This window comes from Aphelocoma coerulescens, chromosome 2 (assembly GCF_041296385.1).
Source record: "Aphelocoma coerulescens isolate FSJ_1873_10779 chromosome 2, UR_Acoe_1.0, whole genome shotgun sequence".
Classification (NCBI taxonomy): domain Eukaryota; kingdom Metazoa; phylum Chordata; class Aves; order Passeriformes; family Corvidae; genus Aphelocoma; species Aphelocoma coerulescens.
The window spans coordinates 132,370,191-132,391,616 of record NC_091015.1 but is presented as its reverse complement, the minus strand read 5'-3'; the positions used below and the strand labels follow the sequence as shown (position 1 = coordinate 132,391,616).

At 39.1% G+C, this 21,426-nt stretch overlaps 2 protein-coding genes and 1 non-coding gene across 11 annotated transcripts in view; 1 reads left to right on the top strand and 2 right to left on the bottom strand.

Moving 5' to 3' along the window:
* PDE7A (phosphodiesterase 7A) overlaps positions 1–6,562 on the top strand; it is a 76,485-nt gene extending 69,923 nt beyond the window's left edge. For all 5 annotated transcript variants that reach the window (XM_069004865.1, XM_069004863.1, XM_069004862.1 and 2 more), the window contains 5 exons: positions 61–152; positions 772–916; positions 1,743–1,839; positions 3,017–3,097; positions 4,413–6,562. In XM_069004865.1, coding sequence (XP_068860966.1) covers positions 61–152; positions 772–916; positions 1,743–1,839; positions 3,017–3,097; positions 4,413–4,624 — 627 coding nt within the window. In that variant the 3' untranslated portion in view covers positions 4,625–6,562. The remainder of the gene's footprint in view (positions 1–60; positions 153–771; positions 917–1,742; positions 1,840–3,016; positions 3,098–4,412) is intronic.
* Positions 1–21,426, bottom strand: part of MTFR1 (mitochondrial fission regulator 1) — a 44,006-nt gene that overhangs the window by 11,642 nt on the left and 10,938 nt on the right. For 3 of the 5 annotated variants that reach the window (XM_069004871.1, XM_069004870.1, XM_069004868.1), the window contains exons 4-7: positions 17,081–17,199; positions 13,721–13,956; positions 11,717–11,975; positions 11,441–11,609 (exon numbers count right to left, since the gene is read on the bottom strand). In XM_069004871.1, the coding sequence (XP_068860972.1) occupies positions 11,441–11,609; positions 11,717–11,975; positions 13,721–13,956; positions 17,081–17,199 (783 nt within the window). Of the gene's footprint in view, positions 1–8,175; positions 9,838–9,858; positions 10,400–11,440; positions 11,610–11,716; positions 11,976–13,720; positions 13,957–17,080; positions 17,200–21,426 lie in introns of those variants that run through there. The other 2 variants (XM_069004866.1, XM_069004867.1) reach the window with 2 other exon arrangements.
* Positions 19,890–19,962, bottom strand: TRNAV-AAC (transfer RNA valine (anticodon AAC)). Its single transcript has one exon. It is a non-coding gene; the product is annotated as a tRNA-Val (tRNA).

Sequence of the window (21,426 nt, the reverse complement as noted above, 5' to 3'; positions counted from 1 at the left end):
AACTCTTCAGTGTAAGAAAAAGGCATTGATTGATATTTGTTACTCCCTTTTAATTCACAGAATACCTCAGTATTAGAGAACCATCACTGGAGATCGGCAGTGGGGTTGCTGAGAGAATCTGGTTTATTTGCACATATGTCATTAGAAAACAGGTATGTTTATACCAAATAGTATAGATTAGTTTGAGATGCAGGCAATCTGTCACTTAGCTAAGACAGCCCTGCAAAACAAGATAAGTTATTGCATGGCAGTTTTGAGTACAAAATGCAGAGATCTATTTTAAGAATTCCTGGATACTGTGCTGGTAGAGTAGAGCAGTTCATGGTGCAACTTGATATTTGGAAAATAACATTTATTGCGAGCACATTGAAGAAGTGTATTCATGTAGTCAAGCACCTGTTCAGATTAAACTTGGCAGTCTTTTCTTGTTCTGCCACCACAACTGTAGTTTAAAATAGATCATCTTCACCTACTCTTAACAAGAAATAATCTTGAGACAATCAGTTCGTGCAATTTAAGAAAAAAAAGGGAGGAGGAGGAAAAAAGCTAAAAACCATTTTAGTCTTGCTGAAAGCTGCCAATGAAATATCCTGATATTTCTGTGAATGTTGCAAGAACTTTACAGCAAAAGAAAACAAACAGTTCAGTGAAAATGCTTATTATAAAGCTTGTATTTGTATAATAATAAATATGATAAAAAGAATGTATATCTAGGGATGACTGTTGTTCTTAATTGCTATACTTTTGAATGTTTGGTGTCACTAATTTCAGGCAGCTGATGGAGAGCCAGATAGGTGATCTCATTCTTGCTACAGACATCAGTCAACAAAACGAGTACCTGTCCATGTTTCGATCCCATTTGGATAGAGGAGACCTATGTTTAGAGAACGCGAACCATCGTCACTTCATTTTACAGGTGATCTTGCTGGTCATGTTTTTGAAAACAGCACTTTAGTGTAAAAACTAACTTACTTAAAAATGCTAAATACTACTTCTGCCATACTCCTTTCTTCTCCTTTCAAAATGGAGCAGAACTATCTTTCAGCCTTTCATTTCAAAAAGGTTGTTCCCTCCAATTCCCACACCCAGCACTTCTCCCAAGTGATGGTGTGTGTGTAAGTCTGATAACTTAGAGCTGCTGAAGTGAGGTGTCTCCAAGACAAGGCTTAGCATTTCTAACGACTCCACTGCAGCCTCAGAACTGTGAAATGCTTTGTCAGAACATATTTTGGGGAAGGAAAGCACTGCTGTTGTGAATCATTTTGCAGTTGTGCTAGTGTGCTTTAGCAAACTTAAAAACCTTGAGAATCTTTTTAGGTTTATAGGCATTTTCTTACTAGGTTCATATTGTGGGCTATAAGCGAAAGTGGACAAACAGATGGAAGTTCTGTCTTGTGCAAACCATTGCTAAAAATACAAGCTTGAGAGCTAGAAATGGAAAACACTGCTTGCTTGCTTTGATGTTTCTGAATTTATTTTTGGCTCCTGTACCAGTGAGTATACTAAATATAGTGGTCCTGAAATACTTTGAGTTGACTGAATTTCCATATTACTCAGGGATGATCATGAGATCTCACAGTCCCCTGAGTGTTTTTTAAATATTACAGAACATAACTTTGGAGCACAAATGGTAGGTAGGTTTGTTATTCACAAAACCTAAAATAATCTGCTATCAGGAATTAAGTAATTACAGGCACTTCTGTTGCAGGAAGGTGATCTAACACTGTGTGTTAACTTGTTAGATGGCTTTGAAGTGTGCAGATATTTGTAACCCCTGTCGGACATGGGAGCTGAGCAAGCAGTGGAGTGAGAAAGTAACGGAGGAGTTCTTCCATCAAGGCAAGTAAGAGTAGAAGTATCTGTTAGTATATAATGTATTTCATGTGGAGAGAGTGCCCATGAGCCCTCATCTATTTATATTTAGGACTAACAGATGTACAGTGCAGTATGGGATTCTTTTACTTGCATGGGTTGTGTTTCCTGCAAAAGGTCAGAGTTACTAAAACGCAGCAGAGAATCTCCTTAGAATCTGAACTTAGAATGGCTGGTGCAGTACATCCTTCAGCTGAAAGGGGCTTCAGGTTAATACATATGGCCACTTTAAAATTGCCCTAGTGGTTTCAGCAGATTATGGAATATGTTCATCATGTGTCTTCAAGATTTAAACTTCAGCTGTGAGGCCTGTTGGTAAGCAAGTAAGAGCCAGGGAGATTTTTAGTTACTGTGTGGTTTAGACCACTTATGTAAGCAGTTAATAAAGCTGCTAAGTGACAAATGGAGTGAATTTTCTCCGTTATTATTGTTTTAATAATAAAATTAAGGCTAGTTTGGCTGACTTGAGACCTGCTAATTTGCAAGTGAATATGGTAAATGGGGAACAGACTGCTTTATTTGGTTCTAATCATGTGAGACTTAATCTTCGATAAAGGTGATGGGGAAGCAGAAACACAAATTGCCTTTAGCAAGAAATTTTCTCCGTTATTATTGTTTTAATAATAAAATTAAGGCTAGTTTGGCTGACTTGAGACCTGCTAATTTGCAAGTGAATATGGTAAATGGGGAACAGACTGCTTTATTTGGTTCTAATCATGTGAGACTTAATCTTCGATAAAGGTGATGGGGAAGCAGAAACACAAATTGCCTTTAGCAAGAAATTTCTGAAGGCTAAGCTATCCACTTCCATATTGCTGAGGGGGGATTCATTTGTCATTTCTATGACAGTGTAGGAGGTTTTGCAAGAAAGAGGATGTTAATCCTTCAGGAAACCTGTGGTTCTATGGGGTTTCTGTAATTACTGTTTGATGAAAAATACCACGTATTTAAATACAGTAGTTGTAAGTACTGTTAGTCTGACAGATCTATTTGTTTTTTTGGGAGATGGGAAGAGAAGTAAGTACATTCTGCTAGCTGCAAGGTACTATCCTTGTTAACCAACTTGCACAGCTCACTTCTGTTAGTGTTGGATTTGGCTGGAACTTGATGATTTAATGGTTGCATTATACTTTTGTTCCTTTAGGTGATATAGAAAAAAAATATCACTTGGGTGTGAGTCCACTTTGTGACCGACAGACAGAAACTATTGCCAACATCCAGATTGGTAACTGCAATTCACTTTTATTTTAGTAGATTTCTTTCAGGATGCAGTTTGAAAAAAAGCACCTTTTGGACACATTTCCTAGAGGCTGAACATGCTCTGTGTGTGTGTGGCAGCACTTTATTATAAAGAGCAGTTTTATTTTTATTTGCTATATAATATTTCTTGAATTGTTTACGAGTGCTGCTGCACTGACAGTCCTGGAGCCCCTCTGTTTCCTCCCAAAGCAGGTACAGCCTGGGAGGCAGCTGTCTGGTTTCTCCCACACTGCTGCCCAGAACTTGCCTCATCTGCATGGTATTCTGGGAAGAGGAGGGTCCCTTCCCCTTGCCATGTGGTCTAGGGTGCCTTTTGCAGCGAGCTTGCCACAACTGGGAATGCTGGCTTTAGCTTTCTGGAATGTCAGCATTCCCTTTAAGTGCAGCCTTTAAGGAGGGGGGTGGGCAGAGATGTGACAGAGAATGGTGGATAGCCATTATATTAATAGTTTTTGCTAACCTGACTTGGATTTAAATAGTAAAATGTCTTTTTATAGTTATTTTTAATAAAAGATGCTTCTGTAGGTTAAGTGGGACTCAGTTAAAAGTAAGGAAAATAATACATTTAACTACACGGTATGAGTTAATGCTTTAGATTTTCACAAAAGCTGATGTGTTCAATCAGCTGCACTGTTTTAATTCAGAATGCTAGGAAATCATATATTTCTTTAATTAAAAGACTCAATTTTGGCCATCTTACCATTGAATTTTTGTTTGGAAATAGACATTACAAATAAATGAACGTGCACACACACCAAGTACATTGATGTATTGTTCTGTGGCCTTGTTTAAAAAATTTTGAAAATTTGTCTTTTAAAGTGTTTTTAGTCAACTTAGTATTGGGAAAATAATACATTCTTTTTTTCTCCCCATGTAGTGTAGTTCAGACAGTCTATGGGGTAATCAATTATAAAATCTTTCAGAAATTTAGGTTTTCTAAATTGTGTGACTTAGTTGCTGATGTTTAGATTTCTCTCCCCCTCCATATTGTCCAGTATTTGTCTTCATTTGGTCATTGCTGTGAAAGAAAGGTTAATTTGTAATGCAGTGTATTGCTGTTCTTCTGACTGATTAGTAAAATCTTCTACCTTGAGAGATTTTTTGTATAAAGATGCTCTAAATACTGAAATGAATATTTAACTGCACATTGGAGAATAGTAGTTTGACACGTTTATTTTTTGCTACTAAATTCTATTTAAAATGTTTGGTTCGAAAAATATTTTCATTTTTCTCTGTACTGTTATTTTATTTCATCTGCCTCTGTTTGCTTGTTTTTGAAGGTTTTATGACTTACTTAGTGGAACCACTGTTTGGGGAATGGGCCCGCTTTTCCAACACCAGGCTGTCACAGACAATGCTTGGCCACCTGGGACTGAACAAGGCAAGCTGGAAGGGAGTGCAGAGGGAACAGTCTGGCAGCGGTGACGATGTCGACCCCACTTTTGAGGAAATGGACTCAGACATTTTACCTCAGGAACCTCGATTGTCCTGACCTCAATCTCCATGACAAAACTGCCTCTTCCCTCGATATCTGCACGGTCGGATTAAAGGAGACACATGCCAGCCCAAGGTTTTGGAGAAACGGTAAAATGATGCCAGCATTATTTATTTCCAAGTTTTCCTTTGACACAGACCATTTGACCCAGAATTTTTTTAAGCCGCCAGATCTGAACATAGAGCAATATGCACCCGCCTCAGTTGGTTGTCGTTCGGAACCTCGAATATGCAAAGCACAGCAGTGACTGAGCCTTGGAGCAACGGACGAAAGCTTCATTGTGCCCCATGGCTTTGGTTTTCTCATGATATTTGGAATACGGTCTTCAAATCAAAGACTTGACATGGATTGTTCCACTCCCTTGGATTTAGCAAGACTTGCATAAATGTGTTCAAAGCATACCTTCCACTCAGTCCCTGTTTTAATACGGAAATGTGAAGTGCCCATCCTCTGCTGCCTCTGGCAAGACTTGATGTTTACAAATGTACTCTGAAACTATCGGTTCTAGACTTAACCTTTGCGCATGGCTGTGAAGGAACCACTAACTTGGGTTTTTTGCTTTTTTAAAAGAAAAAGATCAAATCTGAGACTGCAGCTCTTGTTTCTTTGGATGCCAGAAAAGCCTCCCATTTGCCATAATTTTGTTTGTGCACTGGGAACTGAGCATTCATCATAGAGCACAGCCAAGCTTTACTCCAGTGCTATATGGGAATGCAATTTTTTAACGGCGAAAAAACACTTCTGAATCTGGGAAGGGAAGGGGTGGGGGGGAAGCGTCCGAACTGCATTGCGATTCTGCAGTGGGAACATCGCATGTTGTTCTCACTATTGTACACTTGAACTGCACATGCAAGAAAAAAGGTGGAATGTCTAAACACCATAATCAGCTCAGGGTATTTGCCAATCTGAAATAAAGTGGGATGGGAAGCGTGTCCTTCAGAACAAGGGTACAAATGCCCCTTTCGCTGCAGCGTGTGTGTATGTGTGGGTGTGTGAGTATGTCTGGGACGGGGGAGGGCGGGAGGGCTCGGGGAAGGGTTTGAACGGCAACATTTTTTTTTTTGTTTGTTTTTTTGTTTTTTTGTTTGTTTGGTTTTTTTTTTAATTTATTCTTTTAGAATGTGACAATTTCATGAACAGCCACACTGGGGAGGAAACTGTAACAAATTGCTACAGATGCCTTAAACTATGCACAAAGCTAAGTGACCAAATTTGTTTTTGATTTGAAAAAAAAAATAATAAAAAAAAAGTGCATTGTTTACGTATTCCTCCCTCTACTGAAACATTACCCACTGATGGGTTTTTGATGGGAAAAGGAGAAAATGTTTTTTAGGACAAAATTAAAGGACTAATTTTAAACTTAAAACATTCCATTTTTGTAATTTGTTTTACATTGTTTTAAGTACAGTAAGCACAACTGTAATCTAGTTTGAGAAACTGGTGCTTTCTTTTAGTTCATTTGTATTTCCCTGTTATTATTGTAAAAGACTGTTTATTAATTCTGTTTACAGTTTGTTGCAACAGCCATTTTTGGAAGAGAGCTTCAGCGTAAAGCCATTTGTAAAGGCTTTGCCATATTCATTTTAATATGTGCCTGTTGCTGTTAACTTTTAATTAATAAAACAAAATCTTTTCACATTATGCTCCTGTACATTTAAGTTATGACTGAGTCCAGCGTTGTGGAAAGGTAGCTAAGGTTGCAGTCAGCTTCCACTGTAAAACTAAGCCAACTTTTGGATTTGAAAATACTAGTCCTCATATGCCAAAATTTATTGCCTCTTGGAGCTTGGCCTTTTACTGTTTGAAAAGCAAATCCTGACTTACCTGATTGTTTCCCTTCTAAAACTGTTTATTATTCTTTCATGTTCCCTGAAGTAGTATCATTAATCTCAAAGTGGCCATGTTTAAAGAAATAAATTTCTAATGAAACCATTATTTCGAGCCTGTGTGAACTTCCTTCCTTCACTGTCAATGCAAGTTCTTGCTGTTGTTGTCTGAGTCCAGCAGAGAAGGATCAGGTGGGACAGTGAGATCTGGTTGTAATTTGCAGAACAGAGGAGCCATTTTTAACAGGGTGCCTTTGAAAGGGTGTTCAAAGCTGGGAGAACACAGGGGTAAGGACTGTGTGTGAGTAACTTACTACAGAGACACTGCAGAGAAACTTCCTACAGAGAAACATTTCACTGGGTTAATGGTGGAAAAGTATTGATTCCTCTTGGACCTTTTTGAATGAAACATACCAAGCCTGCAGCTATTTTCAAAATGACCACTAAAATCAGTATCTGATGATGTCTTCTGTGACACATTTGTAAAAAATGAACTTGGTTTAAAGAGCATCAACTGCATTTGTTTTGCTACTTGTTATAGGCATGTGTTAATACGTAATTTTAATGAAAATTAAGATTAATGATTTTACAAACAGGTATATAGAGTATTTCAATAGTGTTTATAAAAAGCCTGTGGTTTTTAACACTGTGCAAACTTGCTGTCTTTTGCTCTGACAGGACCAGAGCAGCTTGTCAAAGTGTAAAATAGGAGTGGTTTTGTTCTAAGCCACCCCTCCTGGAAAGGGGTGTCTGTCTTTTCCTACCAGACTGGATTTAGAACGACTGGTTCTAATCCCACCTCCTCATGTATGTGGAAGTGTCTGTCATTAGACTTGCATTAAAATAAGAAAAAAATCATGCATTTTCTTGACCATGCTGGCTGGAAGTGCCTTCTACAAATCTACACTGAACTTTTAACATTCCTGCAGCTTCCACATTTCACGTGAGAGCCAAGAGCCCACAGGTGCCAGGCACAGGACCCAGAGCCCCACAGAAACGTGCTGGGGAAGGGGGCCAGGCCCCCCCAACCATTCCAGCTGCCAGATCTGTTCCCTGCACTGTTCTGTACACAGACAGACACAAACAGGCCTCAGGTTATGTCCAAGGGCTCTGCCCAGCCTCCATGGATGGCCTTAGTTTGAGCACTTGAGGTGTTTTTCTGTGGGCAGTGGCATTGTGTGTAATTTCAAGTAAAAAGATACAAATTAAGGTACAGTAGAAAACAAGTTAGTTGATGGCAACCTTGTGATTTTGTTTTCTTGCACAGAGGACAATTTCTTTTGCAGTAATTTTAGATCCCTGCTAAGGGATGCCCCAGTTCAGAGGGGCAGTGTCTGGTGTGGGCGTTTCTCATGCTTTAGACCTTTAAGAGGTCAAGTGACATCCTGAATTTTACAAGTTAATGATTTAATTGGACTGACAGAGGAACTGAGTGTATTGGGATGGAGAGGCTGTTGAACAAGTACCTTCCTGCTATTTCTGTGGTGAGGCATAAACTTCTCACTGGTTCCTGAGAGCCCTTTTTTGTTGTTTGTTTGTTTAACTAGCATGCAACTGAGTTAACAGCATGGGGACCCTACTGTTATTCCTGCTGCACAGCAAGGTAAGCAAACCAGCCCTGGAGGAGATGCAAGGACGTTGTCACTACACTGACTTACAGTCACTGTAACAGAATGTAAACTTAGGTTATTGTGGCTGCTGTCATTTGTAGAGTACCACAAATCAAATATGCCATGTTTATTTTATCTGCTTTTAATTTTATATAGTGGCAATAGAGCATAAAATACAAAACTTAAAACCAAAGTTAACTTTCACAAAGGTGTTTTAAAGGCACTTAAAAGGACTTAAGGACTGAATGAGCCATCAGAAGGACTGATGGCAGAGCCTTTGGAAGGAAGTTACACTGTGTATGTATTAACACCATTTCAAGTTCCACCAGAAAACAAAGCTCCGTCCTGTACACCCTACATTCCCGTTATAAGCAGCAAAGCTTCTCCATCTTCAGTAGCCTTGTCAGTGCCATTCAGCTGTCTTTATTAAATCAGTGCTGCTTTTGCCTTTTCCTAGAAAACAGAAGCTCCCAGAGGCACTTGTACTTGTCCCAGTAGCCAGGATCAGCTTAGAGCACTAAAAATACTCAGGCTCAGCTTTGTCAATGCTCATCCATGGTCAGAGCAAACCATGGCTTTGTTTCAGTGTGCAGCTAAACTGCTGCTCTTGGTTCCTAAACAGCTTTTTTCACCTTAACTTGTACCTTCAGCTTGAGCCTTTCTACACCTGTGCCTGGAGACATGAGCTCAGGTGGCTGGTACAGGTCTGGCAGGAAATAGCAGCTGCATGAAGGCCCCAGAAGGGCTTCCCCTGGAAAATGGGTTATAGACAACAGCTTATCCCATCTCTTCCCTGCAAATGGGGCCACGAAGGCTTGTGCAAGCCCCACCTGCCAGAAACACACCAGGGAGCCAAGACAGCTGGGGAGAAGGTGTCCATGAGCATCTCCTAGAGCAGCAGAGATGAGCCGCTTTTGGCAACTTGCACCCCACCGTACTTTGTACCTTTGTTTTCTTATCTACACCACTTTATGCTAATTAATACATACTCTTATTTACTCTGCTGCTATCTCCTGACTGTTTCAAATTCCCTTGACTACCTATTCACAGAGGCTCCCACAGCATGATTTTACTCTGTATAATGGCCACAGGATGATGCAAGCAGGTTTTACTCTCTTACCCTTGCAAGCTCAGGTGAAACAAACAACCCTGCACAAAAATGTACTACTATGTAAAATTTAAGTGACCTCTGCAGCAGGTTCAAGTTTTCATTTTGTCAGTAAGAAGCAGAGCACCTTCAGGTTTTCTATGGGCTGAAAATTTGCTACCGTTAAGTTTAAAAGAAGGACTTCAACATGAAGATTTCAGTATCAAATTACACATTGCAGTGCAAATTATAGGTAGAGCTCACATAAAACTGATATTAACTTAAGAGTGTATCACCATCATTAATAACATGTACACAAATTTTTAAGGTGGTCAGTTATGCAAAAACAATGTTGTAGATATAACTTAGTGTTAATAAACTAAACCCATCACATAAATCTGAGTGGAAGGCCAGGCCTGAATATAAAATTAATACCTGAGTATAATGGTCCAATTTATTCCCCTTGATAAATCACATACATACAAACATGTTTAGTGCCTCATTTCTACATTTCACATTGGGTCTTTCTGTGCTGTAAGAAAGAGACCTCTCAGTACTAGTACTATTTGCAACATAAAATATTTTATACAAAGCAGCTTAACAGTCTTTTGCATAATAATTTTAACACTAAGATTTTTCAATTAAAGTCTTCATTTTTCCTGTGGACTTCAGCATGTGTGGTCCAAACTGGAAAGAAAACCAGAAACATGTTCAGATTGCTTTCAACAGAACCCTTGTTGTGCTTCTGTCTATCCAAGTAGTAAAAGCAGAACTTGGGCAGAAATAATTTCCTTTATCATCCTGCTTCTCTGCATGTGGACGTCACAAAGTAAAGGCAAACTTGTGTTAGGAACAGCTGAAATCGCTCAGAGGAGGGAGCTAGCGACCTGCTGGAGCAGGACTGGAGGCAGTTCACTCTACCACAGCAAAGAAGGAGATAGATGCAGTTATCTTTACACATTGACAACCAACTGCTCTAGCAGCAGTTTAACAGTACTTCTGTTCTTACTCTACCCTGCACTGCTGTGCAAGTCCTTTTCAAAACTGTCACACAAAGATCCCATCCAAGTCTGATGTAACAAAGTTAGATACTGGTAAGAAGTGATGGACAGATTTTATTAGCTCATTATGGACCAACATTCTATCATTTAACAAAAACCTTCAATTTTCTTAGCTCTTGAGTACTTGATGATCCTTAACCTCAAATGAGGGACTGTAAATTTCAAAACTGGAAAGTCATGAAGAAACCCTGTGTGAAGAAATATTGCCAATTCATATTCTTTTCCTTAATACACCAGAGATGCTGAGGAAATGTGATTAATTCTTGGGAAACACCTAGCCTTTTAGTTAGAAAGAACAGCCTGAACATTACAGAAATATACCACTAGAGGCCAAGAGGCAAGTAAGTCGACACTAATTAGCTGAAGTACTCAAAAGTTCTGAGATCTGTGGCGTGGAGATGTTATTTTCCTTAGAATTTAATTCAGAGCATAGCCAGCTTTTGGAGTTTTATGCACATTTTTTCAATTGTGCAAATGAAAAAAAAACCCTCTTTACTCTTCCTCTCTAGTTCCATAGCACAATGCTTCAAGGACTTCTGACAAATAAAACTGATCTGTACCAGGCTGGTTTTTCAGTATGTGCATATTGCTCATACTTGTATCTTGAATGTTCACTGGTGAAAAACCAATTTCAAATCAATCTGAAATAAACTAGAAGCTATTAATAACTTGCTAAAATGAAATTTTAACATGGCACATTCTCACACTATAAAGAAACTGCTTTTATATACTCAGCATTTCCAGTTATTAGAAGAAACTCCCTATACCAAGGAACCAAGATCCAGCAGGCATTCTGAACAACTGTTTTCCAAATTCTAGGAACGTCTGGTATGTTTCAGGATCTTGCTTCAAAGTTTCACCTGCACCAGCTGAATGGTTAAGGTTGGTAGTAACAGGCAAACTCAGCTGAGACTGGATTTGATGTGAGTCCTTAGCAATGGTGTTTTCTGATTATCAGATGCTTGTGGCAACAGAAAACATTTTTGGTTTAAAAAAATAACAAAACCGTAACAGGACTTTTTAAAGTTAGGGCCAAGACACTACACAATCCTAAGACTTGCCACTAAAAATGTGATTGCCGAAAGTCCTGGCGTATCAGCAGTACTGCACAGGGTTTTGTGGATAGGGATGCTAACCTGTAGGTATCTATGTATGTTAGCAGAAAGATGTAGCTTGGCTTGCACAACTATAATTTAGTCCAAGGATGTGTTCAGAATCACAATACTCACCAGCACCACCTCAGTCTGTGTCTTTGTTTCAGCCTTTGGAATCACTTTTTCTGTTTCACCTTGGCTATCATTTCGGTATCGGTAAGCAAATTTCTTTCTGAGAGCTTCTGCTATTAATGTAGCAGGATCTGCAGGCTGAGACACTTTAGATTTTGTACCTTCTGAGGATCTAGAAAAGAAAATGGCATCAGCATCTGTCTCACCCTCAAACAGTTTCAAGTCATAAAAACAAATTATTAATGCCAATCTCGGTACATTGACGTTTACGTTTATTACCTTTTCACTGCGCGCAGTTTCACGCTGTTCATGTCTTTGAGGATTTCTAGCATGTTTGGTACCTCAGGCTTCTTTGGCCCATTTTCCACCACATTCTGGCCAGCGTTCATTTTTTTGGTTTTCCTCTCTTTAATGAGATCAAGCGCAGACTTATTCTGTTGCAGACCGGAGGGAGGGGGTGGTGGCAGAGGAGGAGGAGGTGGTGGCGGCGGTGGAGGTGCAACAGGGACAGCAGCTGAAGCAACTGGACTAGACCCAACTACAAATGAAACATGCATTACATGTCAGTTTACTTGTAACTCCCCTTCACACGTCACAAATGCTCAGGTAAGACAATCACTGCAGGAACTTCAATTGCCTCCCCTCTGCCACCTTTAGATTGTCATGTAACTTCTTCATTCCTAAACCACCTAAGCAGACTCAGCTAAAAAGCTGCATGAAAATCTTCTTGAAAAGTGAGAAGTGTCATTTGAAATTCCAGTTCTAATTCCAGGTGCATTCGTGTCTTTACTGCAATGGGATGCACACCACGATATCTTTTAGTTATGTTCTGCCCCTAATGTTACCAGTATTTCCCTTTCTTCTCAGAGGCAGCTACTGAGGTGGAAGTCACAATCTGCCACATGAGCAATGTTTCTTCCTATCATCACAAACAAGAAATTACCATACAATATTTTAAAATGTATATTTCAGATCTCAAACAGTGCTTAAATTGAAACTTATTCCAGCTGTCCAAGGTTGAGGATTTTTAGGCCAGCTATTCAATCTGTCTCTACTCATAGAGATTCTTAAAATAATCTTTAGGCAAAAACTGGTGTTACAAATATAGTATCAGTAATAACCTGACAAATCAATGAAGAAACCTCTGTTTAATTGCACCTTAAAAAAAAAGAGAAAAATCAGATCAAACTAGAGTTTTGAGACTTGGAGTATAAAGTGTGCAAAGACGTTTATAGAAATAAAACAGAGGAGTCTACTCCGTGTACCTGTAGGCAAACACACAGCATCATTACCACGTTCTACCAGAAGAGGGAGGTAAAGATGATAAAATAAAAATTTAATTTCCCTAATAAATAGAGGTAAAGGGAAAAAATTAAAAATAAGTTAGTAGGTATTTCACATGCCCCCACACCCCCATAATTAAAATTCAAGAGTGAAACCAGGTGATCCTTACAACTGTTTCATAGTTTTGAATATGAGCAGTTCAGGAAAAATAAAGTAACTGCTATCAGTTCACAGCTAAACGAGCATCCAAAAACTCAGAATATGATTTTATACACAAACATAGGCAAAGCTGTACTTGTTAAGTGACCTTAGGAAAGAGTGACAACCAAATGCCTGTCATCTGCAGTTGACAAGGGCCGTCTCCTGCTAATCTCTGAAGACTTGAAACTGAAAGGAGTCAGAGGTGAGGGAAAGAGGAGAAAGAAATTCAGAAAAAGAATTATTCTGTTTACTACCAGAAACAGTGCACCACTTTTGATTCCATATGGACAACGTGTCTGGTCCCAGAGATGATTGCAGTAAACAATTAATTGCCTTTTCTGTTACTTGAGATGTATATTACAGATTCCAAAAGCATAATTAGCATCTTGTATGAATACTTAATGATATCAGAGAGCCTATTTCCTTACTGAATGGAAAGACTTCAGTGCTAGTAATTAAGTTACGTTCTTTTAGTTTGGTTTAAGCCATCATGTTTATCATGAGCTTTGCTCTGAAAGCTGTTTAATACTTCTTTACTCATTCACAGATTCAGAACTCTGGCAGATTTACAGACAAACATGAAGCCTTTAAGAACACTAAAAAATACAGAAAATCTGGGAAGTCACTTGTTTTCAAGACCTACTCTGTAACCCTTGGTTAGTGTGCCAAACTAACCAAAACAATATGGAAAAGTGCTTGGTGTTGCAGTATCTCACAAAAAAGAATTAGCACAATATTAATTATAAAAGGGGCACATTCATGAAGTAATTTTTGCTAAGAGTACAGAAAATTTAATACCTGTTGTCAAGTTCTGCTGTTCTTGCAAGGTTACAATTTTGGCTATTTGTGCTCTTAAAGAGGCCAGTTCATTTTCTAGAGCACTGATCTTCTGCAGAGCTTCTTCATTTGCCATCACTGTGCTCCTGGACACTGGCTCCTCTTCTGGGCTTTGGAAGGGCATTTGTCTGTGTGGGGACGTCCTGGAATGTGCTTCACCTGGAAGAGGCTGGGTTGTTTTTGACCAAACTTCTGACCTGTAACAAAAATATCACAACATATTTTAAAGGCTTTGATATAGATAGAAGCTAAACCAGTGTTACCTACAAATCAGGGGTGCAAGTCGAAGACCTGACTTCAAAATGGTCTTTATACAAATCACTTCCATCAAGACCTTAAAGAGTTTAAGGTAAATAAGAGGTTCACATCCTGTCTGTTTGCATCACGAGCTGTGTTTCTTCTCTTCCCCCAGAGAGCGTTTTGTAGAATCCTTGATTTCAGAAAAAAATAGGAATACATTCCTCCTTATCCCAATCTATTTCTCTGCCTCAAGCTTATAGTATATTTTATTTTAATGAAAATTTAATTTTTCTTCCCTTAAATGCTACCATTTTTCACCGTGGGAAGCAAATAGCTACTTGCAGTTGATTCCTTTGAAGAAGGAAGAGTTTCTTAGTTCCACAGGATATTTTTTTGTACTGTTTGGATTTCTGAAGGAACAATCCCCAATTTTAGCAGCATTGGGAAACGCAGAGTACATGAAACTGTTTAGTGATGCAGAGACTGCTTGTCAGTTGATGGGAAAGGGTCTCATACCTAGTTTTCTAACACAGTCATTAGAACTATAGAGAACAAAGTTTCATGCAGTTTGAAAGAGTCGTGACCTTCCCTCCCCTTCTCACAGGAAAATGTAACTCTGTTGCCTTTCTTTATTATCCACCAAAGCTCAAGCCATGTTAAACACTGAGGCATTATTGAGCATCTGCTCAAACAAGTCAAATAAACCCTTACAAAGACACCAGGATTTAAAAACTGTTTATCTCCAGAATCTGAGGAACCGGATTGAGTTAAAGATGTCCCTGCTCATTGCAGGGGGCTTGGACTAGATGGCTTTTAAAGGTCTCTTCCAATGCAAGCTGTTCTATGATTCCGTAAGTAGAACTGGTAAGGACTGATGACAAGAGATTATCATAAACTTTAAAACACAAAACATGACCACATACTTAACTCCTCAATCCTCCTTAACATCAATTCCAAAACTTCTCAGGCATGCCAGGATTCCATTGTTTATTTAAACACGAGAGTGAGAACAGGAGCTAGTAGAAGGACTTTTGGAAATGGGTAGAACGGCTCCAGACTAACACAGCCCAAGTGCCCCATCACTCTGGATGCATGGATTAAGCTACTGTGGGTGCTCACCATGTTAGATCTGCAGTTGCGCTAGACCTAAAGCAAGATTTAAAGCTAGAACAAGCCCTGTGCTCTGACCACCTTAAACCAGGATTAGATACACATTTAAGTCTTCCATGACACTGCCAAAAACCATCAGCACAACTTGCAGAAATTTGATCAAGGAGAATTGAACACTATCAAGGATAGTAACATTTAGGTGTTGCTACCTAGATAGGAATAGAGAGCAACTAAAGCTGAGAATAGGATACCTTCTATAGCAGCCACCTTCCTGCTCTCCCTAAGTAAGGTGGAAAGAACCAGTGGTCACTTCACTCCTTAAAACCTGCCTTCCAGAAACTCTTCAAAGGAGCAGAATAGCTAAATAACAAAGGGTATTTTCTGCTCAGAGCAGTCGTACCATTGTAAGGAGACGTCTTGATTCTAGTCTAACACAATATTGTGCCTGAGTTGTCACTACTGCTCTGATTAGGGGTAGAGGAAAAATGATTTGTCATTTAGTTGCTTCTTCTATACAACTGTATTAACAGAAAAAAAACTATGTCTGCAAGACTGTTTACTGAATTATACAGTGGATAAATATTTAACAGTAACACCTATGTGATCCTGTCGAAACAGAGAATTTCAAATGCCTGGAAAACACCTAATGCATACCAGCTCCACTACTAATACTGTGCACAGACGTAATAAACAGTGCACACTGAAATACTCATATTTGCTAAGTAATTCACTTACTGTGCTCCATCATAAGCTGTTTGCCTTAAGGTCACTATGTATCTGCAGGATTATTTTAGTCCCATCCCACATCCATCTGTCCCCGCTCCCCCCTTCCCATGCAGACGTTTCAGCAAATATGCAGTCCTACATCTTTCATAATAGGTTCTTTGAAGCACCAAAGAGCCATTCTCCCTGTTGTCTCCATAAATGTAATTGCTTTACAGTTCAATCCTTAAACAAAATACTTCTGTGCAAACAAAGTAGTATCGGACAGTTAATTTCCTATGTATCAAATAGACTTCAGGAATAGTGTTTCCCAAACAAGTGCTGATTTCTGTGACTCCCCTCTGAGTTGGTGAAATTAATGTGGTGATGCCAGAATGTGTTATGCAAAGCTTCACTGTAGCAAATCATGTTGGAGGGCATCTCGGTCATTACTAACCTATTTTATGCTTTCAAATTAAGAACAGTATCCTCCTGTAATCTCTGAAGCCAACAATCTGTGCCCTTCTCTGACAGATTAGTTTGTTTGGAAGAAAAACCTCCTCTGCACTACAGAACTGTACTTTTGTTTCTGGATAGTCTTAGCAGCAATCTGAGTACGATGGAACAGAGAACTTCATCCCTTCAGCTGACCTGTTTCATGTAGTGACAGTGCTGTGTAGAACCCTTGGTCCAACACAACAGGTACCTATTGCCTTCACTCTGGACACAGGTGCTCATACACTTCCCTGACAGTTTTTGTTATGAAGATTAAAGATGAAACACAAATCACAATTTTTTCATTGTACTTAGCAGACTGCGGAGCCTTAAGCAGAAAGGTGAAAAACAAGGTGCCAATTACTGGATTGCCAGAATGACCATTGCTGCTAATGAGGAAGCTGTACAGTTCACTGCCCCATGGTAATGACAATCGCAGGGGAACTGGAGAATCATGGCTAGCAACTGTGCCATAGCACACCAGACATTTCTGTTGCTTGAAGCTACTCTGTGCGGTTCTTTGCAAAACATAAATAAATAAAATCCAGAGTATTCCTTGTATAATGCCAACCTCCTGTATGTTTTCCAACCAGTCTTGGTTTCATAATCCTATTAGTCAAACCTCTACTACTTATTTTCCAGACCCTATCTTTGTCTCCTCCCAGAACTCAAGTGCTCTCTGTTAATAGTAATGCACAGCAGATTCTCACTGGAGAAAAGTGAGGTTTCTTCCTCTCAGTTTGGAAATTCAGAGAGAAGATTTCAGAAACATACCTGAGCCTTGTAGAGACTTCACCTTCTTCTTCAGCAATCCATCCCACATCTGCCAAGGAGGCCACTGCATCTTCTCTGAGCTGAACAGGACTGTTTCCTCCCGTGACATGAGAAATAAGCTAAATTTTAAAGGCAAGATTGAAGGTTTTAGAGTCAATATTCCCAGGTCAAGTCACATTCATATTACCCAATACTTCTGCTGAGGCTACATGTGACTATTAACACATACATGCACAAAAACATATCCGTAGACTTGAAACACTTATTTCTGTCCTGTGCTCAGTCCAGAACCATTTCACTGACTTCAAACTATTCAATCCATTTTGCTGAACACTTTGCAGAAGTTCATGGCTGACTACATACACTATCACATGATGCTAATGAACACTAAAAATCCAATCCAAATTGTTACGTTAAAGACAAACAAACATCAACATCCTCACACAGTTTTCTATATTAACTCAAATAGTATGTTTTCAAATTATATTCATGACCAGTAGTTCAAAAAGACATTAAGGCTGCCAATACTTCTTGAGTCTTTTGCTCTGATTCAGTATTATTTTTAAAGATAAATTCTGCCAAAGTTTCCTTTTCCCTACAACTTCTGAATTTCTGTACAAGAAGTATGTACATCACACAGGGGGAAAAGAAAAGCAAAAAAGCAAAGCAACCCCAAACTAGGCAAAGAACCAATTCTACCAGCTCAATAATCACAAAGACTTTGAGTGAGAGGTAGGATACAATCATAACATTATACACTATGTGCTAACAATCTTATTTACAACATGCCAAACAAATGGACCATTTTCCAGCATGGTTCTGCCCATTAGCTTTACAGCTGTTGGAAGCCAAAGGTGACCAAGGCTCCAGAGACTGGAACCTTTATTCCATTTCTAGTTAAGTGACCTGAATGGTGATCTGAAAAATTGTTTGGACCATCAATACTTGCTCCATAGTCACAACTCAACAAAATGGTTTCAAATCTATTTCGAAATAGATTGGAATGTTGCTTCCCCAGGTCAGACAAGGGCATGTGTTCAGAATCACTGGACTCCTGAGCAGCCTGGGCTCAGTGTCTCAGCAGATAAAAGCTACTGAAACAATTTTCAGTAATTTGCTCTGCTCCGTCTTTCACTTTGAGTTACATATCTCCAATGCATATATGCCCCCTGTTCTGCTTGTATTCCATAGAATCACAGAACTGTTAAGGTGAGAAAAGCCCTCTAAGATCACTGAGTCCAGCTGTCAACCCAACACTACAAACAAACCCACAGCCAAATCTGCACGAGTCCTTGCAGCTGTTTAAGTGCTGCCTGTGGCCAGCAGTGGCCAAGAAGCTGGGAATACTGACAAAGATTGTGGCAGTAGGTGCCAGTCTGCCAGGACAGCCCGCATCCAGCCCATTAGCAGGTAGGTCAGTTTTCAAGGCAACCCCACACTGTAAGAGCAAACTACTATGAAATGTTAGCATTAATCTGAATTTGGAGCAGACCTATCACAGCAGGACTGCAGTCTGGACAAGGTGAAACCATTTCAGAAGAACATCCACACATATTTTAGTAGCAGTAGCCTCTGATACACAAGTCTCAGGAAAAGAGAAGTTTTGGGCTTGGGGCTGTTTTTTCCCTGGGAACTGTTGCAAACAGCCTTAGAAATTGAGATTAGTTGTCTTCACCTCACACTCTCACTTGTATGAGAGTCTTTATCACAGCTCCCAGGAGTGCGTATTGGCACCATCAGATCATTTGGAAACAACAGGGTTTTTTCCAGGTAGCATCAGCACAGATGGTAATATGTTTATCACATTAACAGTTGTGCCTAATACCATTACAGTCTGCCTCTCTTTAAAGCAGTCTAGAGAATACTATATTGCATGCTAGGATTTTTGCTGTTTGAGGCTTCCGTGGCATTTTTCTTTTTAAAAGTAAATAGAAATTTTCAGGACCACAGCGTTTGTATTAATGTTAATGGCAATTTGAAAAAATCCATAATACATCAGCCACTTCTTGCAGGTAATACAGATTTTTCTGGCAGTAATATTACCATTAAAAGATTGAAGCCACTTTTAAATAAAGGCACTACACACACTTGAATCAAAAATAGTTTTCTAAATCAACAGTAAGGAATATATTTACCACTGCCAGGATTCCTGCATCATGAGATAAATAACTTCTAATCCAAGATTTAGTAGTAAGCCTTCTGTTATATTGTGATACAAGTTACTTCTTAATTTTAATTCTTATTTATATATAAACAGAATCTGCTTGTTACCCCTTATACAGATGTTTCTTTTCTCTATCCCTAAAAACAACAAAGCCTTCCTCAGCAGTGGAATTTGAATTTCAAGTTAATGCAAGATTTTTACTTTAAGGTGAAAAGCCAACAACTATCTCTCAAAACCTTCACCGGCCTGTAAACACCTCTGTGGCTACCCTATTCCTCCAGTCAATCCCAGCTGAAGAAAACCTGAACAACTGCTCTGCCAGCACCTAAAATGGAGAATGGAGTACTGAAAACAGAGGCCCAGTTCTACTGGATGGAGGGAACTGAATAAATCAGTAGCTGTAGCCTGCTTTTCTCTCTCTGGAAACTGTGTAGTTGCTTCCCCCACTTCCTCCTTCACAGGTTTTTGCCTATCTTAGCACTCATGTATGCTGCACACACAGACACACAGACATGCCTGAGGGCTGCAGACCCATCATTGGTTTCTGAAGACCACACACCACTGTGGTGTTTTGGCACCTCGACTTGGAAGGGACACATAAAGAATCATCGAGTCCAACTCCAAAGAAAGAGTCAGCCTCGCCAGTGTTTCCGCCCGGTTTCGAACCGGGGACCTTTCGCGTGTTAGGCGAACGTGATAACCACTACACTACGGAAACGCTGCTCAGCAATGAGGCAGGGCAGGTTCCCTGCTCTTTTGTTTGCTCCAGGAAGTGGGAAGTAGAACAGATATTTTTATACACTTGAGGACAGAATAAAAACCTCTTGTTTCAAATTACTAATAGAGTTATGTATTAAACATTTGGAAATACTTCAAGTAAGACAAACTTGCTATGATTTTTCAAATTAGCCCAGTAAATTTAGATGTTTGTTACATGCACACCAATTTATTAGGAGACTTTTACTGAGTTATCAGGTATCTAGCAGACAAACAGGAGAAGCATGGGACAAAAACAGAGAAGCTGTAGCTGAAGGATGCTATCTTGAGAGACACTACTGTAGGTTTGGTTGAATCTATCTAAGCTATACTGGTAAGTTTAATTTTATTTTCTCCTAAAGACTACAGTAAGCCTAAAAAATATGACATACAAAAGATCTATATGAACTATTTGCATTGGTTCATGCTATACAGAGTACATAACGTACATAAGCTCTGCCACCTCTTATTGAATATGTAAGCAGCATTTTAGCATGTAACAGTTAATTTAAATGTTGACTACAGCAAGATCCACAGAGACAGACACAACAATCAGTAGACCTCAAACATCAAAATGTTTGGCTACTGTTCTTTTTTTCAGACTAGCTGAACAAAAGCATGCTAGAAGGTAAGTATGAACATTACAGAGATATTCTTTCAATGTGTCTCATCCATTTATCACAAGGAAAATGGAGACCTGTGGAAAGTCTGCTGCTCTGGGGTTAGAAACACTGATTACAAACATGCACCCTCAGATGATGCAAGTAAGATTTGATCCATTTTTTTAAACAGAGTGACTTACAGCAAGGTTCAGTTCATGGTCCTTTCATAATAGAGCTAAAGCTGGCAAGAAAGAAAGAGGAAGAGACAGCTATAGGAAAGCGTCAGCTGCAACAGCACAAAAACGATCGAGATCAGCACTGAACTTCACTATAGACTCTTAATGCTGAGGTAAAGACACAAAAAGCAGATGTTAGCATCACACTTAGCATGTTTAGCAGTTTATATATTAAAATAGTTTAGAGTCTGCACCAACCAAATAAATTTTAATATGTTTGAAGGCTCAAATTTTGAAATTCCTATTTCTAATTAAATCAACTCCCACAACTGTACTTCTATTTTTAGGATCCTTTCCTTTCATCTAATAGAAGGTGAATGTTTATACTTAGTGTACACACAAAGCTGAATGAATGTCTCTTTAACAGGAATAAAAGGCAAATGTTATATTTTTATTAACAGAATTCACACTAAAACCTTATTTATGTATTTATTTATTTATTTGCTTAAACACTAAAAAAAATCAGGAACAGATTTTCCAGATATATCTTACCATTCCTTGCAAGAACATAAACTAGAAATGTCTTCTTTTATGTACCATATTAAGAGAAGTCAGTATTAGGCTAACTATCTGCAAGTGAGCATCATC